The sequence below is a fragment of the Pieris rapae genome, chromosome 12, assembly GCF_905147795.1.
Source record: "Pieris rapae chromosome 12, ilPieRapa1.1, whole genome shotgun sequence".
NCBI classification, from domain to species: domain Eukaryota; kingdom Metazoa; phylum Arthropoda; class Insecta; order Lepidoptera; family Pieridae; genus Pieris; species Pieris rapae.
The window spans coordinates 2,176,917-2,199,872 of NC_059520.1; the positions used below are offsets into that span (position 1 = coordinate 2,176,917).

At 31.2% G+C, this 22,956-nt stretch overlaps 3 protein-coding genes across 3 annotated transcripts; 2 read left to right on the forward strand and 1 right to left on the reverse strand.

Moving 5' to 3' along the window:
• The first annotated feature begins 2,662 nt into the window (after positions 1–2,662).
• Positions 2,663–10,662, forward strand: LOC110998417 (endocuticle structural glycoprotein ABD-4). The gene is made up of 4 exons (XM_022267070.2): positions 2,663–2,770; positions 8,009–8,133; positions 8,862–9,036; positions 10,355–10,662. Exons 1-4 carry the CDS (start codon positions 2,759–2,761, stop codon positions 10,451–10,453), a joined length of 411 nt encoding a protein of 136 aa, XP_022122762.1. The 5' UTR covers positions 2,663–2,758; the 3' UTR covers positions 10,454–10,662.
• A 4,766-nt stretch (positions 10,663–15,428) lies between these two features.
• Positions 15,429–18,370, reverse strand: LOC110998414 (larval cuticle protein LCP-22). The gene is made up of 3 exons (XM_022267066.2): positions 17,645–18,370; positions 17,129–17,234; positions 15,429–15,625 (listed from the first exon to the last, which is right to left on the reverse strand). Exons 1-3 carry the CDS (start codon positions 18,148–18,150, stop codon positions 15,461–15,463), a joined length of 777 nt encoding a protein of 258 aa, XP_022122758.2. The 5' UTR covers positions 18,151–18,370; the 3' UTR covers positions 15,429–15,460.
• Positions 18,371–19,509: 1,139 nt separating this feature from the next.
• LOC110998413 (mucin-4) lies at positions 19,510–21,789 on the forward strand. The gene is made up of 3 exons (XM_022267065.2): positions 19,510–19,700; positions 20,134–20,310; positions 20,849–21,789. The coding sequence occupies exons 1-3, from the start codon at positions 19,549–19,551 to the stop codon at positions 21,573–21,575; spliced, it is 1,056 nt and encodes a 351-aa protein (XP_022122757.2). The 5' UTR covers positions 19,510–19,548; the 3' UTR covers positions 21,576–21,789.
• The last annotated feature ends 1,167 nt before the right edge of the window (positions 21,790–22,956 follow it).

Below are 22,956 nucleotides of genomic sequence, written 5' to 3' on the forward strand. Positions count from 1 at the left end.
TATTTTATTTTGTTATTTTACAATAATTCATATCGTTATAGTCGAATGGTGAAAACACTATATTTATTAAATTATTTCGCATTGCAGTTAACATGAATTATATGTAACAAAACAATTATAATAAAGATATAGTCAAAAATAGAATACATAGTAAGATTCAAAAGTTTATGAATGTAAAAAATCAATGAGCAATATTAAATACATTAAACTAAGTAACAGCTAATTCAGCTGTGTTATGTGATGGTGTAAAAGGGGGGAAGGGGGAATTTAGGTGAGAGGGTGTGTGTGGGGTGTGTGCTCATGATGCAGGTTATTAATTAGTGCTATGCAGAATGGATATTCTTAATTCTCCTTAAAAATATTTCGAGATAGCTTAAACAAGTCCAGACTTAAATCGTGTTCGTATACGTTGACTACGTATAATAATAATTCGAAATTGTGTCTCGTTCATATGTTTTATCATAAGTTGAAATCTACACCATTTATTTAAAATTAATGGGTCTAACAATTATATAGTCAAAAATGCCACCTCATCTACAACCCGTTCACAATTATTCAGATGCATGTTTGAATTTAAAAAATATGGGCAGATGTACTTGAGACTCCATGTTAGAAAATTATGTCAGGTTTTACTATCTAAGTATATAATTATTCCTATTAATCTATAATTATATTCACAGTTACCGTATTTGACAGGGAAATAACAGTAATTTACCAAATAAATCTAACATGAGCTTTATTTAATATCGCTACATTTATTTTTTTATTCATAATAAAAACAATTATTTGCACTACGATTAATTTAATATAATTAAGTTCACTAAAATCTCTACAGCAGTACACATAACTGTTTTTATAAAGTAGGTACTTGTTTTCCCAGTCGCTGCAAATATGAACACATCGCATATACATATTACTAATATTATTTAAACATTATTTATTTCTAACTTAATCTTAATTAATGATAAATATAAAATTAAAACAAATTTAAAATGTTTGGTCTCTGTGGTCCTTAAATTTAAAATGTTATTTTTATCGACATATATCGGCCGCGGTGCAGATAACATTTAAATTTCGATTCCTGATTCAAATTCCGAGTTCTGAATTTAAAAACTAAATTATCAGGACAAGTTTTTTAGTTTTTGTACTTTTGTTTTACGATTTTCCCAGTAGCCATAAACATTTTTATTCTCAGTCGCTTTATGTTACTTTGCCTTGTCAATTGTCACATTTTTCTATTATATTAGGCTAGTATATTTTAAATCTTAATTTATACTGAGCTCACTAATGTATGTAAAAATATCTTAAGTAAATAAAAAATTGTTATAAAAACACGGCGGTGAAAACCCTGTCAAAACGAAGCGATCGTTATTTTTTAATCAATAGTAGAGTCCATAATATCACGGAACATAACAAAGAAACTTTTTTTGTTATGCATTTGTGTATTTACTATTTGAAGCATTCACAACTCGGAATAAAGTAAAGCCTACGTTTATATGTATTGTGTAATTGTAAATAGATATTAATATTGTTAGTTTCGGTGTGGGAATACTGGAAATCAAATAAAATAAATAAAAAAAACCCTCCTTAAATGGTATAGTGTCACGTCAAATTTAATGACTTTTTGTTGACAACTCTTTAAGTAATACTATAAACTTAAGTTTGTAAATTGAAATAGCTGTACAGGGACGTCTGAACGCAGTAATTGTCTATTATTTTGACGTTAAGCATACGTAATATTTACGGCGTTTGGTTAGAATTTTATGAGGCTCTTGATACTTACTCATTGTACCCATGAACGCGATAACACTGCAGTGGACCGTACTTGTTTATTTATGTAAGGAAACATAAAATACAGGACATAAAAAGTATAATACATAAGAAAAGCCTTGTTGCTTAATGTAGAAGAAGCAACAAAAGTAAACAGACATATACTATTAGTTCTATCAAATTTATGAAAAAAAACCAAAAAGTACATGTACATTGATAATGCAACATTATGCAGGCTGCAGCGTGTGTCTTTGAAGCCGGGGGCCGTGTTTCAAATCCTTGTCCACTTATTATCTACCTTTACACTTATCATCTTTTAAAACTTTCCTGTTCTTTCTTACCTTATCCTGATCAATCGTGACTTTTGTAATTATTGTATTTCATTTTCTTTTTTATTGCATCGCTGTTTATGAATCCGTAAGATTAGCTGTTTAGTTTTTAGATTCTTATTTATATGTTTTTGTATAACTTCACATTAGGGTTCTATAATTTTTTCCTAGAACAGATCGCTTGTTAGTGATAAAGCCGTCTGTTGCCAGCCATCCCTTATAATTTTTATGTATTCTGGATTTGTGTTTTTTAATGCAACGCAGTGTGATTAAATAAACAATCTTTTTCTGTTTTAACAAATATCGACGTGGAGAAAAAAACGTAATATGGCTTTGATCCAGAAACCAAACACATATGTCAAGCACAGAGAGCTTATTAAAGCTTTAAGCTATTGATTCCTAGACATTGAATTATTATGTAAAAAAAATTGTAAAGATGTCAGAGATTTTTTTTCTTTCGCTATTATTTTTTACCTTCAATTTTTAAGATGCTTCACCGTTGAATCCGGCCCTGTTTGCAGTCATTGCAGGCTCCCCCTGCTGTTTGCAATAGTTAGACAAACGTCGTATCTATAAAAGGGACAGGCGATTACATGCTAAGTACAATCCGGCGCACGCGTCGCCGTAAAGAATAAATCCTACTGGCGTTACCCATCGCGATGTTAAAAATGGTGAGTAGATACCCCTTTCACTAATAAATTGCTGATATGGTTAGTTTATTTAGACAGCTATTATTTTATCTATTTAATAAATTTTTATGCAATAAATGGTTTGTATAAGTCACAATATTTTTATTTCTAAAATATTTTAAATTCAATTAAATTATATTAGTTTGTTCAAAAATCATTGAAGAAATAAAAATGACGGTTTGTTTTTAACTGATTCATCAAAATTAATATATAATGCAATTGTATAGATTTATTCATTTTTATTTGTGTTCTATCTGAGGTCGTAACCTGTGAATACTGAAATTAGATAATAAATATCTCATAATATATATATCAAATGTTTGTAAAATCTATACATTCGAATCAAAATATTTTAACACTAAAATACTTTAAAATGTTGTTAACAAGCTTCATATATATATATATATTATGTATTTTTAATCAAATTATAATTAACAGTGTAAAGTATCGTTTCTGAGTCTTATATTTAGGCGTTAATCAATTGCAGTAAAAAAAAATATATTTTGAAATTAATGAATGAATGAAAATGAAATTAATAAAATGAAATTGGTTATTTGCTAAGAGAAAATAATTAGATAGATTAATTATAAAAATCTGGTATATCTATATTAAACCGATATTTTCCGTTAATAAATGAGTATTTTAGGGTTTTATTATGCAAAATAAAAAATGTTTGAAAATGGTATGGATAATAAAATAACGTAATACAGTACATAGTTCATGGAACATTTGTCGCGAGTACGCAACACAGGGCATTTATTGCATTTACAATACCTAACCTTTGCAAGCGGTTTACCTTACTGACAGACTCATCCTTATAAATTTATTTACATAAAATGCAATCTTAAAGGGCATAGTAAAATACATGATTTCACTTCGGCGAGTTATCAATCTGTACTCTTATTAGTTGGAAACATAACATAATAATAAAGACTGTTTCATTTCCAATCATGACAAAAAATTATAATATACAGCTTAGTTTCTTTAAGATTTTATATATTACTTTTATCTTGTTATCCTATATATCCTAGCTACCTTCAATACCGTCAATCCCCATCACGGGTAAAGGCATGGAGAGATATAAGGCCTCAAAAATTACAGAATATATATGATAGATAATAGTTAGCGTCGGAAAATATTAATAATATTTTTTTTAAATATACATAAATTGTAGTATAAAGTAATTATTTTTTGTTTTTAGTTTTAACTACATTAGATGAGTGTCTTTGCTGATGAAAGCCTGATGTTTCGGAGTGTGATTTTTTGTAGATCGTTCATTTTCATATTTAAATCTATGGTAAAAAAGCATTTTTTGTATAAACAAGCCACATTACAATATACGTATATTGAATATGTGTTATTATATATAAGTGGCTTTTGAGGTTTACCTAGAAGGTCAGTAACTAATGTATATAACAATTTACGTAAACCTTTGGGTTATTATTAAACGACCATGTTTATATTAATAACAATATATAAGATCAAAATATGACAGTATTTATGAATTCTACGAAAATATTTCAAGCGTGATTTTAGCTTCATTTTAATTAGTTATAACAAAACGTTGTTATCCTAAGAATTGTACAATTTTTTATTGTATATATTGTACTGTTGAGTAGACGAAACGCAACTATATTACATGATTAGGTATATATCGTTTATTGGCGTAATTAGCGTCCTGTACCGTCGTATGTTTTAATTAATTAATTTGCGCTATTAAGAACAATTCAACTTTAAATAAGTTACAATCTAGTTGACCCGTGTGAGTGCTTAATTTGACGAAACCTTTGTCTTTAGAAGGTCTCTCTCGAATTCTGTTCCCACAAATTACAAAATAGTTTATTAACCGTCTCTATCTCATTAACGTTTTTGCACGTTTCCACTCATTTGCAAATGTGAATTCTATTTAGTGCCTCTTTGTTGACACTTGAATACCACACTAGACAGGCGGGCATTGACTTGTATTACAATGGTATTAAATAGTGTCGTCTTATTTAGGTCATATGACGACACTTGTCTTAAAGTTTAGTATTCTCGAATTTGAATAGATTTTTTCCGAAATATTTAATACGTATTTTGAAACCACAACGGATTTACGAACGAAAAAGGACATTATTTGATTTTATAAACTCATGCGTTTGTATTTTTTGTTGATGATAATTTGATTCTTAAAAATGTAGGCGTTTTGATCTTTGATTTTCTGAGTTAGTGCTTTACAGACTGTTCCAATTTTTTAATTATCTAATTACAAACTAAAGTCGATATGACTATGATTGTGCACTAATGTTAGGTCATTTAGACTAAGCAGATCCTTTTTAACTAATATTTTACATGTATGTATAGAGCACAAAAAGCACAAAAAGCTTTGTGCCGATAATAATATATTATGTAACTGAGAAACTGTGCCAGGACTAACATTGTTTTACATTACATACAATTATGATACCGAAATTAAGGATTATTTTTAATAAAGTACTGTATTTTTTTGTTATATCAAAACTAGTCATGACTCAACACTTTATTTAACATGTCGTCCGAATTTTGGATCGATTTTTTTATTGTTTTTGCTAAAGGTCACCTAATATACATAAATTCACGTGAGCATCGCGTGCTTGGAAATTATGACAATATATCTATAATATATGTATATATAATATATCTATATATATATAAATATCGTTAGACGAATATTGCTTATATTAATGTTTTACGCAAAATTCACATTTTGAATTGGAAGAATACGTTAAAGTCAAAGTCAAAAAATTTATTCCAATTAGACCACTTTAAAACGTTAAATAAAATATAAAGATGATTATAGTCGCCCCTTTCAAAAGGCAGATTAGTGTGGAGAAGAATGGGCAAGAAACTCCACACAAAACACAAACTCCAATACCACTATTTTAAAATAGAATTTACACAGACAATGGACTCCTAGAATAAAACTACTATACAGGTATTTCATTGTATTGTTTGTATACAATGAAAGACCTCGACTTAGGGTCCTTCAAGAAAAGAGCGTACAAATTCTTAAAAGGCCGGCAACGCACTCGCGAGCCCTCTAGCATCGAGTGTCCACGTGCGGTGGTATCACTTAACATCAGGTGAGCCTCCTGTCCGCCCTCTATTCTGTATAAAAAAAAATGTTCCTCATATATTTACAAATATCGTCCAACCATAACAATATTATTCACTTATTTGAACTCATTATAAAATTAAAGATGTAGAGTGACCACGACAGTATTATTATGATTGACAAGTAAGTAGTAGTATTCATATTGATTTATTATAAAAAAAAAACAGCACAATCATCTATATAAAAACAGGTGATCATTGATAGCAATTTATTCTAAGTGTCCCGTATGTGCATCAATTCAGCTTCTAGCATTATAAACAAAACAAAATAGGCCACATAAATGTAGGCAATTCTTCAATCCTTAATGAGGCCTTTTTGCAAGCAAATTTGAGCTAACTAAGCAAAGCTAATTTTGTTCAGCTAAATTCTATTAAGATTTCTAATGAACCATCTAAATGTCGTGCCAAGGTCAAAAGTTGTTATAATGTGTGTGCAGCTTAATGTCAGAAGTAATATTCCACTGGAATTACTTTGACTTAAATTTTAGAATTTCACACCAAAGAAAGTAAATACATACTTTATTATTCGAAAAATATATATATATAAAAATGAATGTTTTAATGAACACATTTAATTTGATTAAAACGCGTTAAAATAATTTTGCAATTCTTTGATTTTTGATTTCTATATCGCTACGTGTTTCAAGTGCAGCCTAACAAAAATACTAATAATTAACAATGCAGAAATATTCATTGAAATATTATTATGAAGAAATTCTAACATTTCGATACAGTGCAAACCGTTTACGACGACATCGTTTAGAACAACATACCGGTAACATTGACCAAAATCAAAGGTCCCGGTTGAATTCTAATAGACCGCCTTATAAAAAGAAATACCTAACAAATTTTGTTCATGTACGTAAATGATAAATGTACGTAATGTCTTTTTATTATAATTTGCTTGTGAAATAAATAAAAATATGTTTTATTTTATATCTAAGTATATTACGAACACACACACATTCAATAATAAGTACATATTAGGTACCTACTTAATAACAAATCGGCTGTTACGACTATTCGTTTTTACGACCGTCGTTATAATAGATTTTGTCTGTATTCCGTATTTTTAATATTAGAATATTTACTTAGATAAGTCTGTATGAACTTAAATGTAAACATGACGTAAGTCTTTTGTCAAAATAACAGAATTTCCTGACGAAACAATTACGTTTTCACGCAAAGAAGGCTAAATCATAGTAACATAAGAAATTGATTATAATTTACAAGCTGCCATAACTTTTGTACTTAACCACTAATACTGTTTAAGCAAATAACTTAGGTATAATTTTAAGTGATATTTGAAGGCTTCTTGCATTTATTACGAGTTATTGTTTAGCTTGGTCACAATTAGCATGGAATTAACATGTTTGCGCTACTCTCATGCGTGACCTAAAATATGCTGTTTGTTGTATTAGCAGAATATTCGAGTGTATTATTCTATATAATATAATGTCTTGTCAAAGATTTTTTATTTGGTATTTATACTAATAATATTATAAAGCTGAAAAGTTTTTGGCCTAATATTAAGCCTATAATAATAATAAGAAATGAAAAGAACAAGAAAAGAGAGCAAAATAATTATCAATGAAAAATCATTGATAATTGTATTTTTTTATTGATAAAAAAGCTTGCCAGCGCTTGGCACACTGTTACATCGCTAAAAAAAGAAAATCACTAAATACAATTTTAAATGTGACAAACACCTATAGGCAAACATGACATACATGAAGAGATCCAACATTAAACAAAACAAAACAACTATTTGACTAAACAAAAAAAAAAAACTTTTCAACAAAAATTCGTTTTCCTCTGGGTTCAAATTTCATGACTATATATATAAGCAGTTTTAGGAGCATTAGTGTATTTAAAAATTATAAACTTTTTACTACATTTCCAAATTTTATTTAGGTAAAATCAATCACTGCTTATTACTTCTGTCATTTTTGCTCTTAATATTTCGCAGGCGTATTCAATTGATTCTGTTTACTTAGAGAGACTTAGATGCGTACATCAATAGAGATAAGATTGTATTCAAATGTTTTCTACATTAATTATTATATTCATAACGTTTTTTTTTTTCAGAAACTTATATGCTTACTATGCGTGGTGGCTGCTACGCTGGCAGCACCGCAAAAGCCTGCAGACCAAGTAATAGCAATTCTGAAACAAGAATTCGACCAACAAGCAGACGGATCTTATGTTTACAGGTATTGAATTTTATATTTATACGCTATGTTATAGTAGGTTCAATTATATAGCCAATATCTTTATAAATAAAACTTATGTGATCTACTTCGTCCGTGAATGATAAAGAAACAAATGACAATGATGACAAGGAGTATGAAAGTAATTGAAGGTGCTATGCTTTGTTCTAAATTATACTATTAAATTATCTAAATATATATTCTGTATAAAGTAGACTCAGAATTATTTTTTTCAAATAGTTATTAAAGCTGTTTTGATATTTTAATCGTGACAGTGTGTCATTATTAAAATATACACAACAAATAACAGCTACAAATACACTTTAGGAAAATTTAATTTGTATAATTATTAATGCAGTTTTACCTATCCTCTTCAAACTATTTAAGCCTTGACTTTTTAAGCTATTGCAGAATATGCTTAAAAGAGGTATTAAAAATAGCTTGCATTATGAGCACACCCTCCATGCACACCCTCACTTTCACACCATGATACAACACAGCCGAGTTAGGTATTAATTAGTTAAACAATAGTCGTCGTTCAATGTTTAAGTACAGTTTTATTATAATTTAATAATTTCTACTGTTTTTTCTTCTTGTACACTTTTGAATGTTTTTGTGTATATTATGTTTTCCATCATTGGCTATATGTAGTATAATTGTTTTTTTGTTTTCTCATTTATGTTAGCTGTATGAGTAAATACACATTTATCGTATTTTTTTGTAATTTTCAGTTACGAGACTGAAAATGGCATCAAAGCTGATGAGCAGGGGACCTTGAAGAAGGCGAGCGGCCCTGACAGCAACGACGTTATTGTGGCACAGGGAGCCTTCAGCTACACAGCACCTGATGGGACGGTTATCAATCTTAATTATGTCGCTGACGATGAAAATGGATTTAGACCGGAGGTATGTTCAAATATACTAGGCATGGAGTTTAGACTGGACAGATTTCTGTGATGAAACCTCGAAATTTTATCCACATTACCATCACTGATGGCTGGAAGTCTTTTTTTACAAGATTTTTTTGCAAACTGTGACTCGACTTAAGACTCCTCCAATTTTTTTTAAAGATAGACTGTACTCCTTACTCAAAAGGTCGGGAACGCATCCAAAATAAGTGGCAACAACGTACTCGCGAGCCCTCTGGTATTGAGAGTGATTATGGGCGGTGGCATCACTTAATATCAGGCGTTCGGTGTCTGTTTGCCTGCAAAGTCTGCGTTCACTGCACAAGACGTTATGCGATAGAATTGTCTAAAGTTCTAATGTGAAACTACAAAACCAATACATCAACCAATAGCGAGTATGTTTTCTCGATCTCCCTTTCTCACTCTTTCTCAATCGGTCTAAATCGCCCTTTTCTTCGACAAAAACGCTACACATCTTCATGACGTTTCATCCGTAAAAAAATAACTTTATTATTATATATTTTATTTATATATTTTACTTATGCGCTTTACTTCAAACAGATGACTGCCCTTTTTGGATGCCCCATAGTCTCGTTTGCCTTGACTGGACTTGACCTAAAAACTTTATATTAAAACCTAACAATTGATCTGTACTACAGAATACTGTCAGTGACAGTATTGTCAGTCATAAATTCTTATTTCTCCAATATCTCTACTTGCCGATCTCGTATTTTCAAGTGTTTACAAAGAACTTCAACACTCGCCTCCAACGAAGCGAACAATGCGAGTGTTGTATTCTTACAACATGAAGTGAACTTCAACGCGATGTCCCGTGAAGAAGACCTCTTCATAACTTTGTCGTGTATATTGTAAATTATTGCTAGAATTTTAATTTCATATATAAATGTAATATACCCTCTCTCATCCCTAAGGTCATAGGATTATCCCCGGATGTGCACCAATGGACTTTTTGTAGATGTGCCCATTTAATATTCGCTCGAATCAAATCAATTCAAAATACGTTTATTCAGTTTTGATGCGTCTTAGGGCATGCTTATCAAGATCGTTTACAAATTCGAGAAAGCGCAAGACTACGCCGTCCGTTCGTAATACTAGCAGGCCTCGTTCTGAGAAGAATAGGCAAGAATATCAGCACAGTTTTACCCTCCCTCTACATTACAATTCTTCAATGGAATGTCATAAACCAGAACGCTCGAACGGTGAAGAAAAACATCGTGAGGAATCCGTTTTGCATCAGTACCAAAAAGTCAACGTTCGAGAAATCCATTAATTCTTAATTGTATTATATGTTTCAGGGAGCCCATTTACCAACACCACCACCAATCCCGCCAGCAATACAGAAGGCTTTGGACTACCTTGCAACTTTACCGCCTCCGCCACCATCAAGAGCTTAACCCACAGACCCAAGCTAAAGAACCGATACTCGACAACGGGCATACAAAACTGCGCCGTGTACATAACCTAATTTAAGTAAGCAAGTGAAAAACAACAAAAAATAAATGCTCAAAAATCGATCTGTGATAGACCATATATTGATGTCATGAAATTATATATTAATTATTTATTAAACGCAAATTCAGTGCCAAAGATGCATTGCAAATGACAGTTTGTTTTATTGATGACATATTTGAGACAATAGATGTCTTTGACAATATTTATCGATGGGGTGTTAATGATTGCTAAGGCCATTTCCGTTAAATTAAAAAATAACAGACAATAGCCTGACATAAGAACTATAAATAACGATTATTGTATTAATATTGAGCTTTGAATACGTCTCTTTAATTATCAAATCAATACTTAGGTTTAAAGTGCTAATTAATGTATTTATAAGTCATCTTAAAACAACACTTAGACAGTATTAGCCTAAATGGATTACTTAAATAATTCAAATATAACATAAGACAAAAAGAAAAATATAAAAAAAAACTGAAATTTAACATTGAACAAATGACAATGACTACTTTATATTTCAAAGAAAATAAAACCTCGTAAGTACAGTGTATACTTATTTTTAATAATCATAAATTAGGGGCTGAGAGAACAAGTTAATTAATATATTTCGTTTATTAATAAATATCAGACATGACACATTTAGTCATTCCTGTAAAAATAAGGATTGAAAAATATTTTTCTCGAAACATGTGAACATCTTTTACATGGAAGATATTAATGTAAATTTTGCATATAATTTCAGACTAGATTTCATAATTTATCTTGAAAATTATTAAGTCCAATAAATAATACTCACCGAACTTCTAAAAATTATTTTATTAAATAAATAAGTTTACGAATTTATGTTATCGAAACTTACTCCCTCTCTCTCGCGTATCATACCTTCCTTGGCCCACACCTAAAAAATTCGTTCTAGAATATTCCCTCATCAAAGGGGTATAAACAGGCCTGAAAACGCCTGAAAGTTGGTCTCCCGAAAAGTGTACCACTTGTCTACACTTGTTATGAAACTGACTGAATGTTTCAGCCTCCTGAAAACTAGGGTAACATTATCTAAATTACGATTTTCTTAAATGTGATTGACCCGCTCCTGAAACGGTCATAAATCATATTTAAGCCTGCTGAAAAGTTCTCTAACTAGTGGAAAAATCTAAAAACATTGCACTTGACCCGTCTTCGTAACTATATAATACTTAAAAAAATCACATATTTGACATATGAGTAAAATTTAACATGATTTAAAACAGACACGGTTTTAGTCTCACAGACAGAGAAACAGAGGTTTTAGACAGACTGTTTCCTCTTTTGAAACCCATCGATCTTTTCCGCAATCTGCTACCGCATTTTCCCCAAAGCTTAACGAAACCAGCTTCCAGCAGCGAAGTGGATGAGCTATACTTACTAGAGGTACACGGCCGTACACCTTGAGGCCGCTTTCTCATTCAACTGGACCTCAGTAAGCGTGCGTTTGAGACCCTGACGAGGATGTCTGTTACCTGTAATCGTACCTAAGTTAGAACGTGTATAAATTGTCTGATGAATTGAGGCATTCGATAAATTTGTAAATGACCACTTAATACGTCATTTTATTAGCACGTTGTATTTGACTTATTGATAAGCAAACAATGGGTATCATAAATTTCTGCGAAAAAACATATTGTAAAATTTATCGGTAAACAGTACTTTACGCTGCCGACATAAATCGTATAACATATTATTTCTTACATATATTTTCAGACACACTCGTCTAATTTTGGTTCTAAGATATTCCATAACACGCTTGCGATTCGAACAAGTATTAATTGCGCATAAAAAAAGACAAATTAGCTTACCAAGCAAATATTAAAAGGTTTATAGACTAAACAACGTGTGAGTGCGTGTGTGTATTTGTGTGTGTGTGTGTGTGTTGATATCTTTATGATACCAACTCACGTATTCATAGCACATGACATTACAGCCAAAATTAAAACTTATTAAGAGCCTGTTTCACAATGTATGGATAAAGTACCAAATAGCTATGCAACACATAAATTATTCGAAATATTAAAGGTCCGAATAAGATACTTCGCGTTTCATGACGAATAGCGCTATCTGACAGTCGTGAAACGCAAAAATACTGTTTATCCTACCAATAAGTAATAAATAGTTTATTTGGAACTTATCCGGACATTGTGAAACAGACCCTTACACTGTCAACATACAAATATCCTACGGCTCGAGTAAAATAAAAGAATTACGACTGTTTGTTTTAAAGCTAAAATATTGCTATGTATTTTAATAAGGTACAACTTTTTTAGGTGTGAGCCTCAGATTTTTGAGTCCGTTTTATGATCATTTGTCAATCTAATAGCCAAGTAGGTGATCCGTCTGTGTCTCACACACACTGTGTAGCCGACTTTTTGGGTTTTAACCCAAGCTAGTTTCCTCAAGATTCTTTCACCGTTTGAAGGTTAAATGCGCACCACACTTCCCAACCTTTTGCCGATAAGAGTGTCTATTGGCGGCGACTTAACATCAGATGAGCGACCTGCCTGTGTACCTCGCCTAACTCGCTCAGAAGAAAGACTTAAAGGAGAATTTATATAATTCCAATTTTATTATATTAACTAGAAACAAAAGAAATCATTATAGAAGTAACTGTCAATGTAAAATATACATATATAAATATAGTGACCTTTGTGATTTTAACGATTTGAGATTACCACATTATTACCAAATGTAACTCGAGACCAGTCATCGAGAAGTTTGACCAGCGGCTACCAAACGGACATGCCATATGCAACCTGTTTTGCAAGGTCACTTTGGCCCATCCATAAACTTTATATTTAAATTATGCATTTTTTGGAATAGTATTCAAAAGCTTCGTGTTTACTTATGCAACATGAATGTATTGTATTTTATTAAAAATAAATTTGCGTTGAGTCCAGGCTAGATTTTGTTAATAATAACCCCGATATTTACTAGATATTGATGTATCAATTTCTAGTTTTCGCGCACGATGTGAGGAGTAATTTGTTCCATACATTACGAAACTATTCTTTCTTTCTCTTTTTTGAAATTATTGTATTGTTTCACCAGGGATAATGTTGGATTCTAATGGTGCTAGAATTATATACACATAATTGTACTCACATAACCCTCGCGCACTAAGCAGCCGTATACGCAAGTAAATAAAAGAATTGTATACATCAGTTCAGAAATTTGCAGTCTATTCAGCGCAAATAGATTATAAATTTTTTTCTCGTTGTGAAATAAGTGCTGCTCCGTAAAACAGTATATCTGCGAAAGTCAAGAATAACATCTGATAAAAAATATTAACACACTAGCAAGTAGCTTTTCCCCGTAATTTTGTTGTTGAAATTTGATATGAGGAAAAAGTTTTATAGGCATTTATAATTGGAATTGAACCTGGATAAGTTGTGTGTAATATTTATTTTCTACGCATTACTAAGTCTGTCCTCTATTGTCTATGAAAAATAAATAAAGATCATCATATTAGGCCAATATCTAGAAATGTATACTTTATATGTATAATGTATGTGTGTATACGTGATTAATCCTTCAGTGCCTACCAAACCGTAACAAGAATCAAACGCAGGGTACGGGTAAATTTTGATTTTAATATTTGTATTTATATATATATATATACAAACAATAATAATAATATATATTAACAATCGTTATATATATATATATACTGATTGTTAACACAATTCGCAGTCAAATAACATTTATAGTAGTTCATTACTATAATATAAAACAAAATCAACGATTCGTTAATTACCCTTTATGATTCATGAAACAATATTTGTTAAGATTAGTTAAGGAAATACAAATATCGTAAATTTACATAGTCACACATACGACTACAGAACATTGTACAAAAGCGCGTAATGATTGTACATACAAATATACACAGATCTATTATACGCCCCAATTAGTCAAGTCAAGTGACATATTTGTAACTTTTTTAACGGAAATGAAGGCATATTTATTACATTGTTTTAGCAACCGTGGACATTTTAGAACCATCGTTTAAGTTTTAAGGAAAGGATTTTAAGTTTTGCTACTCTGTCTAAAATAACCTTGTACTTTAGTTGAAGAAGTATAATTAAAATTACTAAAAAGGCCATTTTGACGTAGGAAAGAGTTTTGATAACTTAAGGTGTAACATCAACACATCTGTACACCGTTGAGACAAGACTTATCTATTATAAAAACGCATGAACAATAATAATTTTACTTTTTTTTACTTCGAAGAAATCGGCATGCCTTGCACCAAACTGCCTAGAAGAAAAAAACAAATTATCACGAAACAGATACTGAAACCTGATAAGACTATTGTAGAGCTATATGTACAGACTATTTTTGTCGTTGACATTAAATCGCAGCGTAATTGTTTTAAAATACAAACAATACAACGATATCCGTATTTTTAATTATCATATATACGTTTATTAACATATAATAGTATTACAAAGTATATTTTTTTATTGTTGTATATTTGTGAATGTTAATCGTAAAATAATTACGGTACATTCATTTTTCACCGTATTTTAAGGTTATAATTCAGCTGCCATTGGTTATCGGCACAATCCAAATATTTTATCAATATTTCGATTAAGATCTCTATCTCAGATGGTCATAAATGGATTGAGATAGGTTATTGGGTTTGGGCGTTAATGTGTTAAGGCCTAAGATACAGTTTATTCGGCCTAAGGTACGATATCAGTTATCGTGCTCTCATAAGCTTCTTATATATTTTATTCAGATGATTTGATTTCAAGTGAAACAATATCTACTAGTTGGAAGGTCTTCAAGGCTGATGACCTATTTGATGAAAAACAATCAAAACAGAAGCAAAAATCTCATTCGTAACGAAATTTACGCAAGGGTAAAGAATAAAACTACAAATATTTAATAACTATAATATTTATATTAACATTTTAATAATAATCCGTTCCTATGTCTGGTTTCTTAGTAGCGAGGATTTCTAAGGCGCGTGCAATCTCCGGTGGAATAGGCGGTGGGGTGGGTAGATGAGCTCCTACAGGACGATAACCGTTTTCATCAGCGGTGTATGAAAGACTGTAGTCTTTCCCTTCATAATCCTATAATATAAAAACCTGTTATAGCTTATATGAGTAAAAGATATGGAATATGTTTTAGTTTATACCTGTCCTTGACCCCACGCAAAGACTGTATGAAATGGAAAGTGTTTTCATTGGAACTATGACAATGACTCATATAACAACGAAAATCCTAAGCTAATAAATATTATTAGTAGATGTCGCGGCTGGCAGTATATAGTTATACAAATAAGACGGATAAATTACATGCCTTCATTGAAGAAGTTAATTGACAAAATTAACATTTAATCATATTATTATTTTCGCACTCAACTTCAAGCTATTTATACGAAATAGTATATCTTAAGTTTGCAACTGATCCTTAACTTAACTTAAGCATTAGAAGTGTTTGCTAGATATCTATTATACAATTTTATTAAAACATAATTTAATGAAACTGTCGAAAATTTAAGGCTTTATTGTAAGGATAATGGTCTAAAAGAATAATTCAGTTTATATATCTATGAACTTGTATACTGATTGAAAAAAAGTCTATTTCAGACCCAACTCTATTTCAGAATCAAGCACTTTGATATCGTCATCTTTATATTAGCAGAAAATAACAACAATGAATTTCACCATATACCTCGGTATTTTGTGAGAAAAATTAATTATATAAGCTTGTCCCATACATTATTTGTCCGTCCTCATATTATAATTCAATTAATAATTGCAATACTCTTGTTTGTGTGAAAAAAATTTATTTATTAAGTTTTATACTTCGTTCGGTTCCAATAAATGGATGTTTTTCCACACGGACTAAGTTATTAATTGGCTAAAAATAATTTTAAAAGTACGAGCCATACAATTTTTTTATTTATTTGTGTCCTTTTTTGCCCTATCAACCGATTTTGGCTTGACGTTGATTTATGTGTCCTAATCATATTGATTGGTTCTGAAAAGTAGTATTATTCTTAAGGTGAATATTCATACATCGTTTATATTTTTATATAAATGATGTAGTCTTATATTTTTCTAAAATAGTAATTTAATGAACATAAAACAATTAGCCCAAGCAAACTGTTTGAGGAATTATGACCACACATTTTAGCTTGCGCAAACAACTTATTGATTCGTTGATATATCAACAGTGCGTTGATTGCTAATTTAGGCTGTAAAATATATTAAAAAATGCACTTCGTTAAAATAAAGCTTTGTTTATCAATCAGAAATTCGTGTGTGGCTGTAAACACAGCGGTATTTACACACGATTTTAAAGTTTGCACGAGTATAATATTTATATTTTTTCGTGTACTTCGTTTCCTTTATGAATTCATATGTGCAATGATTAAAATCTTACTGCATATGAAAACCGATATTTGTTTAAGTTATATATAAATCTTAATATATAGAAGACAGACACTTCTTTATCTAACATATGGTACTTTTTAATGATTTAATAGAAGAATTATATCAAATTTCCGTATAATTAAAATTATTTTGAAATATCTAAAAATTAAAAAAAAGTATTAAAACCATTCTTACTGTGTATGATACGCTTCCTATGACAGCTTCTCCCGTTCCCTCATTCTTTTCATTCCTTAAGAGTTTTCCCTCGCTGGAAATCTTTGTTCCATCCGCCGTATCGTAGCTGAAAAAACATCTTAATTAATACAGAAAAATTTAAATCCGAATGAAGTTGGGTAGCTAAAGAGGACCCGGGACCTGTCTCGTGCAGGTCCCGGGTTCTTTTCTCTTTCTGTTGTTCACTTTTTTATAGCGTTTCTTATTATATAAAAAGCATTGCACTTGATTTTATATAAACAATACTAAAAACAATCAAATAGGAAAGTAGGTGATCGGCCTCCTGTGCCTGACACACGCCATCGACTTTTTGGATTTAAGACAAGCCGGTTTCCTCGTGATGTTTTCCTTCACAGTTCGAGCAGATGTTAAATGCGCACTTAGAAAGAAAATTGGTGCACAGCCAATTATCATTGGGCTGGACGAAAATTAAGTAACATTTAAATGATATTCTATACTTCGTAAATGTGTGTGTACCTGTAATGGAAGTTACCGTTGTGTGCGTAAACAAAATTCTTCGCGTCTAAAATTTTCACAACTGGAGGGCGCACGCGCGACCGTCTTTGGAACTCAATCCTTTTGCTGTCTTCTTCGGGACGTTTAGGAAATGTTCTTACGCCTTTCACTGTACTCACAGTTGTTAATTTAGGTAACGGAGTCGTGGATTTGATAGTACTTTGTGTTTGCGTTACATTCTTGCTGCCTTGGCGTCTTAGCTTCCGCCTTCTGGTTTTTTCAGGTTTTGCTGATGTTGCTTCATAAACTACAGTCACGGGAATTTCGTTTTTGTTAACTGTTAGGCGTGTTTCGGCTGGACTTTCTCGCTTTTGTACATGTGTTTCGGGTGATTCGAAGAATGCTGGATGAACTTTTGCATACGTAAACAATCTATCTGTTACCTCATTTACTGGTACATTATTCTCAGCACTTCCATCACACAGACAAACAAACGACACGAATAATGCAATTAATCGAAAATACATATTTGAATAAATTCATATGCGTCATAACACATCAAATACTCGTGGATGAATCGTCGCTATAATAGAAGACAACCCACTTGTCAAACAAGATTAAAAACATAATACCAATAAAAAAACAATTCTTACGAAAAGTTAATGTCGGAGCATAGGTTAATGCGGAAGTGTGGAAATGTTAATAAAGTTAATCGCTACTAAACATGTTTGTTAGAAAAGTATTTTCGATATTTGATTACGTATTTTTATATAAATATTTCTAAATTACACCATCACACAACACAACCAAATTAGGCTTAGTTAAATAAATTAAATCACAATTAGTTAAATGTATTAAATACTTTTTGTTTGCAAAAATATTTAAAAAAGGGAACAACCTTTTTTAAATATTTTTGTAGTAAAATGTATGATGTATTCCATTTTTGGCTAATTTTCAGTATATTTGTTTGTAATTAAATATAATTTATGTTAGCTGCAGGATTACCAAATAAATAAATTTTCCGTTAAGAATTATTCGTAATATAACGACGTTCACCGGAGTTTTTGTAAATACTTTAGAATTTACCAAAAGTCGAAACCGTTTGTCAGTCACAGTAGGCTTAACAAATACTTTAAAACTTTACAAATCTTTAAAATATGAAGGTACCAAAACTGCTGTTATAATGCACTGTAATAAATAAGAAGTTTAAATAAAAATAAATCATACATAAATTTGGTCTTCACATGACGTAAACTTAATTAAGATTTTTCTGAGTTATTATCAAATTTACCAATAATAATAATGCCTAAGTAATATACAAATTACTTAAGTCTAGCTTATAGAAACCCATTATATATTCACAATATTATGTTTTTACAGTACGTGCGATATCAGTTAAAACATTAAAAACAATTAGATTTCTTTAATGTTTCAGTTTAGCACTTCATTTACAGATTTTTTTTATAATTTTCCTTCCTTATTATCTCGTGATAATTTCTATGAGATGATTATTTAAAAAAAATCTAAATTCAGGTACATTACACAAAATAATAAATTAGCAATTCCACAACGAAATCAAAACCCAAATCCAATCCATAATTCACAATTTCTCCCAAACAATAAACATACAATATTGACAATCTTCAAAGCTTACTAAAAGATAAACAAAAGCTACAGTGCAAAATTACCTAAACCAAATAAACGTCAAATATCTAGCGGTTAAATCACAGGCTCACCCTTCATGTCACATATTGACACCTCGATTGTGCAATTTTCGGATGAACATCAGCCGACCGCTAAGGCTGAAGCAGTTAGCGTACGCTAAAGATGCCCCGGCGGGGGGGACGTTAGTGTAAATAGACGAATATACATATAAGTCGTCATAGACTCTGGAGTATCATTAGCTTATTGGGAAGTTACACAAGATGTTTTGTCAAGTTGTCCTATTTAGTTTGATTGCTGGCGTCTTCGCAGCGCCCCCAGTTGATGTGGTGCCGTTGGAGAAACAGCAGCCAACGGTAATTCCAATCGTGTCGCAGTCAGACGAATTAGAAGCTAACGGGACTTATCACTTCAGGTACTGAATTATTATGCTATGTAATTAAAGTCAAATTTCAATTTAAAAAAATTGAAAATAATTGTGGACTCTTACAATTAATAATATTTTCGTAATCTTGCAATGAATAATATTTTTAATAATGTTTTAGAATTAAATAACTTTAGCCATGTTTTCTTGGTTCATATATCATATCGTAAAGGTTTACTGACCTAATCCCTAGTCACGTTTCAGTAACACATTTATATTATTAACAATAGAAAATAATAAGCATTCGAAATGTACTCATGAAAACTGTTTAAACTTGAAGCGAAAATAATTTTTAGTATTTTTTTATTATTTATTCATATATGCAACATCATGTACTTTATGAACGCCAAACAAAAGCAATATACATTAAATGATTCTAATTTTACATTTACTGCCAGTTCTCAATCAATTTCTATTATTATAGCTATGAAACCGGAAACGGAATCAAACGCGATGAAATAGCTTATGAAAAAGTCATACCAAAAGCTCGGTCTGCGAATAGCAATGAAGGCGGAGAAGACGACAGCGAAAGTGATGAAATTCACGTCCAACAGGGCTCTTACTCGTACACAGGTCCGGATGGAGTGGTATATTCTGTAAGGTAAGTAATATACAAAAAATATAGTTATTGTAATTATACACTTATCTACAGTATTTAGTATATGAATAACCAACATTAGGTAAATAATAATAGATAAAAATTGATAAATAGAAAATTAAATAGTTTGGTCCCAGTGTTTGGAATCGTCCCTTTAACCTGCCGCCTTGTGTTGCACAAATTCAGTACATTTATAAATCAATAACTGAACCCTTGGAAAATTAAATTTAAAGAAAAGTACTTGGACCACTCTTTATAAACTGAACATATTTTTTGATAGTGTGGGAGTTGCGAGTCAAAACATAATTGCCTATACTAAGCAAATAACAAAGGAATATATTTCTACCAGTAGGAATATTCTGTGTCAAAACTTTATAATATCTTTCTCATATTTGATCATTTTTACTTAGTTTTTTACAAATACATTTAAATTAATTATTTAAATAATTAATTTACTTTATATATACCTATCAAATTTTTTGATGTTGACACACATTATATTATAATTTTCATATGTTTAAAAATTATTATATATTTAAAGGTACATAGCAGATGAAAACGGTTTTCAACCAATAGGCGACCACTTACCGCGAGTCCCAGGGAACACTCAGAGCAGTTCTGCTGAAAAATCTGGACGGGCACTTAAGATCGATAGTTCCGTATCTGCCTCGTCACCCAATCAAGTACAAGCGGTAGTGCCTCCACCTGCAAGCCCAGTTGAATCAAAACCAGCTGAAAGTATACAAACTGCTGAACCTTCTGTCACAGCTGATAGTGACGCCAAGTCATCAGTCAGTGTAGAATCACGAGTAGAAGAGGCATCAGTTGCTGCCCCAGTGGCTGCTTCTGAGACATCAGAAAGTGTACCAGCTAACGCTGAACCAACTTCCACTGAATCAGTTTCAGTGTCATCCAGTGAAAGTGTTAGTGACTCTAGCACAACAGAAAAGGTAGAATCACCTGCATCCACTGTGGCAGCCGCCGCCACAGAGATCTCCACTGCCGTACCTGAAGCAGTATCCACCGCAGTACATGAAGTTGTATCCACGGCAGTACCCGAACAAGTCCCTACTGAAGGAAGTGGTGATGTTTCAAGCACAACTTCTTCTACTGAACAAGTCTCAACCCTTGCAGCCGAACCAGCAGCTGATGTAGTTAGTCAAGAAGTTTCATCTGAAGCACAGGCTTCAACAACAGTCTCCGACCAAGCCTCAAGTAATGCTGATCCAGCAACAGTAGAGGCAAGTTCTACAACAGTGTCTGCGTAGTCTACTGTAATCTTCACTATCACTACTATATAATTTGTATGATATTTGACATGACGTCAATTCCTGGGTCATTTGAATAAAGGAATTATGGTACGGGTAAATTGTAAATGAGCAACAAATAAACAATTTCTAAAAAAAGTGATACGATCTCAATTTTGAGATTGACTAAATATTATTTAAGTTTATTTATATTAAATCTCTATTTTAATTACAATTTTATTGTTTTAATTGTATAATCCACGAAGTGGAAAGTATTAACTAAATAAATAGGATTATTAATAATTCTATGGAATTCACTATTGTAGCATATCACAAAAACAAATTGTGAACCGGTAATTTATTTCTAGCTTAAACTATAGTAAATTATTCATTGGCTTGGTTGTGCTAAGCATTAATATATTTTGGATATAATGTCATCCAATTTTGGGTTGAGATTCTTAAAGACGCGTGGAGTGCTAAGATGTTTTAGTGTTTGGAGCCTCGCTACTGAATAGCAGAGGACTTTTAGTGTAAATCCAACCCCACAGTCCCCGCGTCTAGTCCAACATAAGCGGGCCGATGTCAGCGTTTTCTAGCTCATCTATTGATGAAAGATTTTTTTATCAGTCCTATTGCCGTCCATTAAAATATACAAGCATCTTTAAATTATTAATAAGGATGTTCAACTCAGCCGGCATGACATCGTACAATTCTCATAGACATGTGTTAGATTTTTACCACACTCGTGTATAAATGCATTCCAAAGTCATGATAGATTAAAGTAGAAATCAAATGTCAAGATCAAATCGGTATCACCAACGCATTTTCTTGGAGCATCGCTGCGCCTCCTCTCACTTTATTGTGAAACAAATGACGTGTCGCACTAGTACTTATACGAATTCTAGGTAAAAATTACCACTAAGTCAACCGGATCTCATTTTTATGTTTAATTCTTGATATTATAAAACTTAATAATTGAGTTTAAATAATGAAATAGACTATTATAAATTTATAGGTCTATAAAAAGCTTCTTTAATGGATTTCCATTCCATTTTTTTCCATTACTGGACGTTTTGAGTGCATAACATTCTTCAGATACCCTCTTGTTGATCAAGATAAGAGAATAATATTTTTTTTGAATAGTCTTGTAAAAGTATATAGGCGAAGTTAAATTCAATTGATGATTAATATCCTATTAAAAGTCGTATAATGTCGTATATATAACTATATACGTTATGATCAATAAACATTGTACTAAAACTCATATCGATAAGCGATTTTAAATAAAATCATGAAATATTTTCCATCTAACTTATTAAAACTCGTATATCATATATTAGGAGTTTACGACGATTATACGATTAAGCAGGTGTTGAACTTACCTATCAGTATAATACAGTAA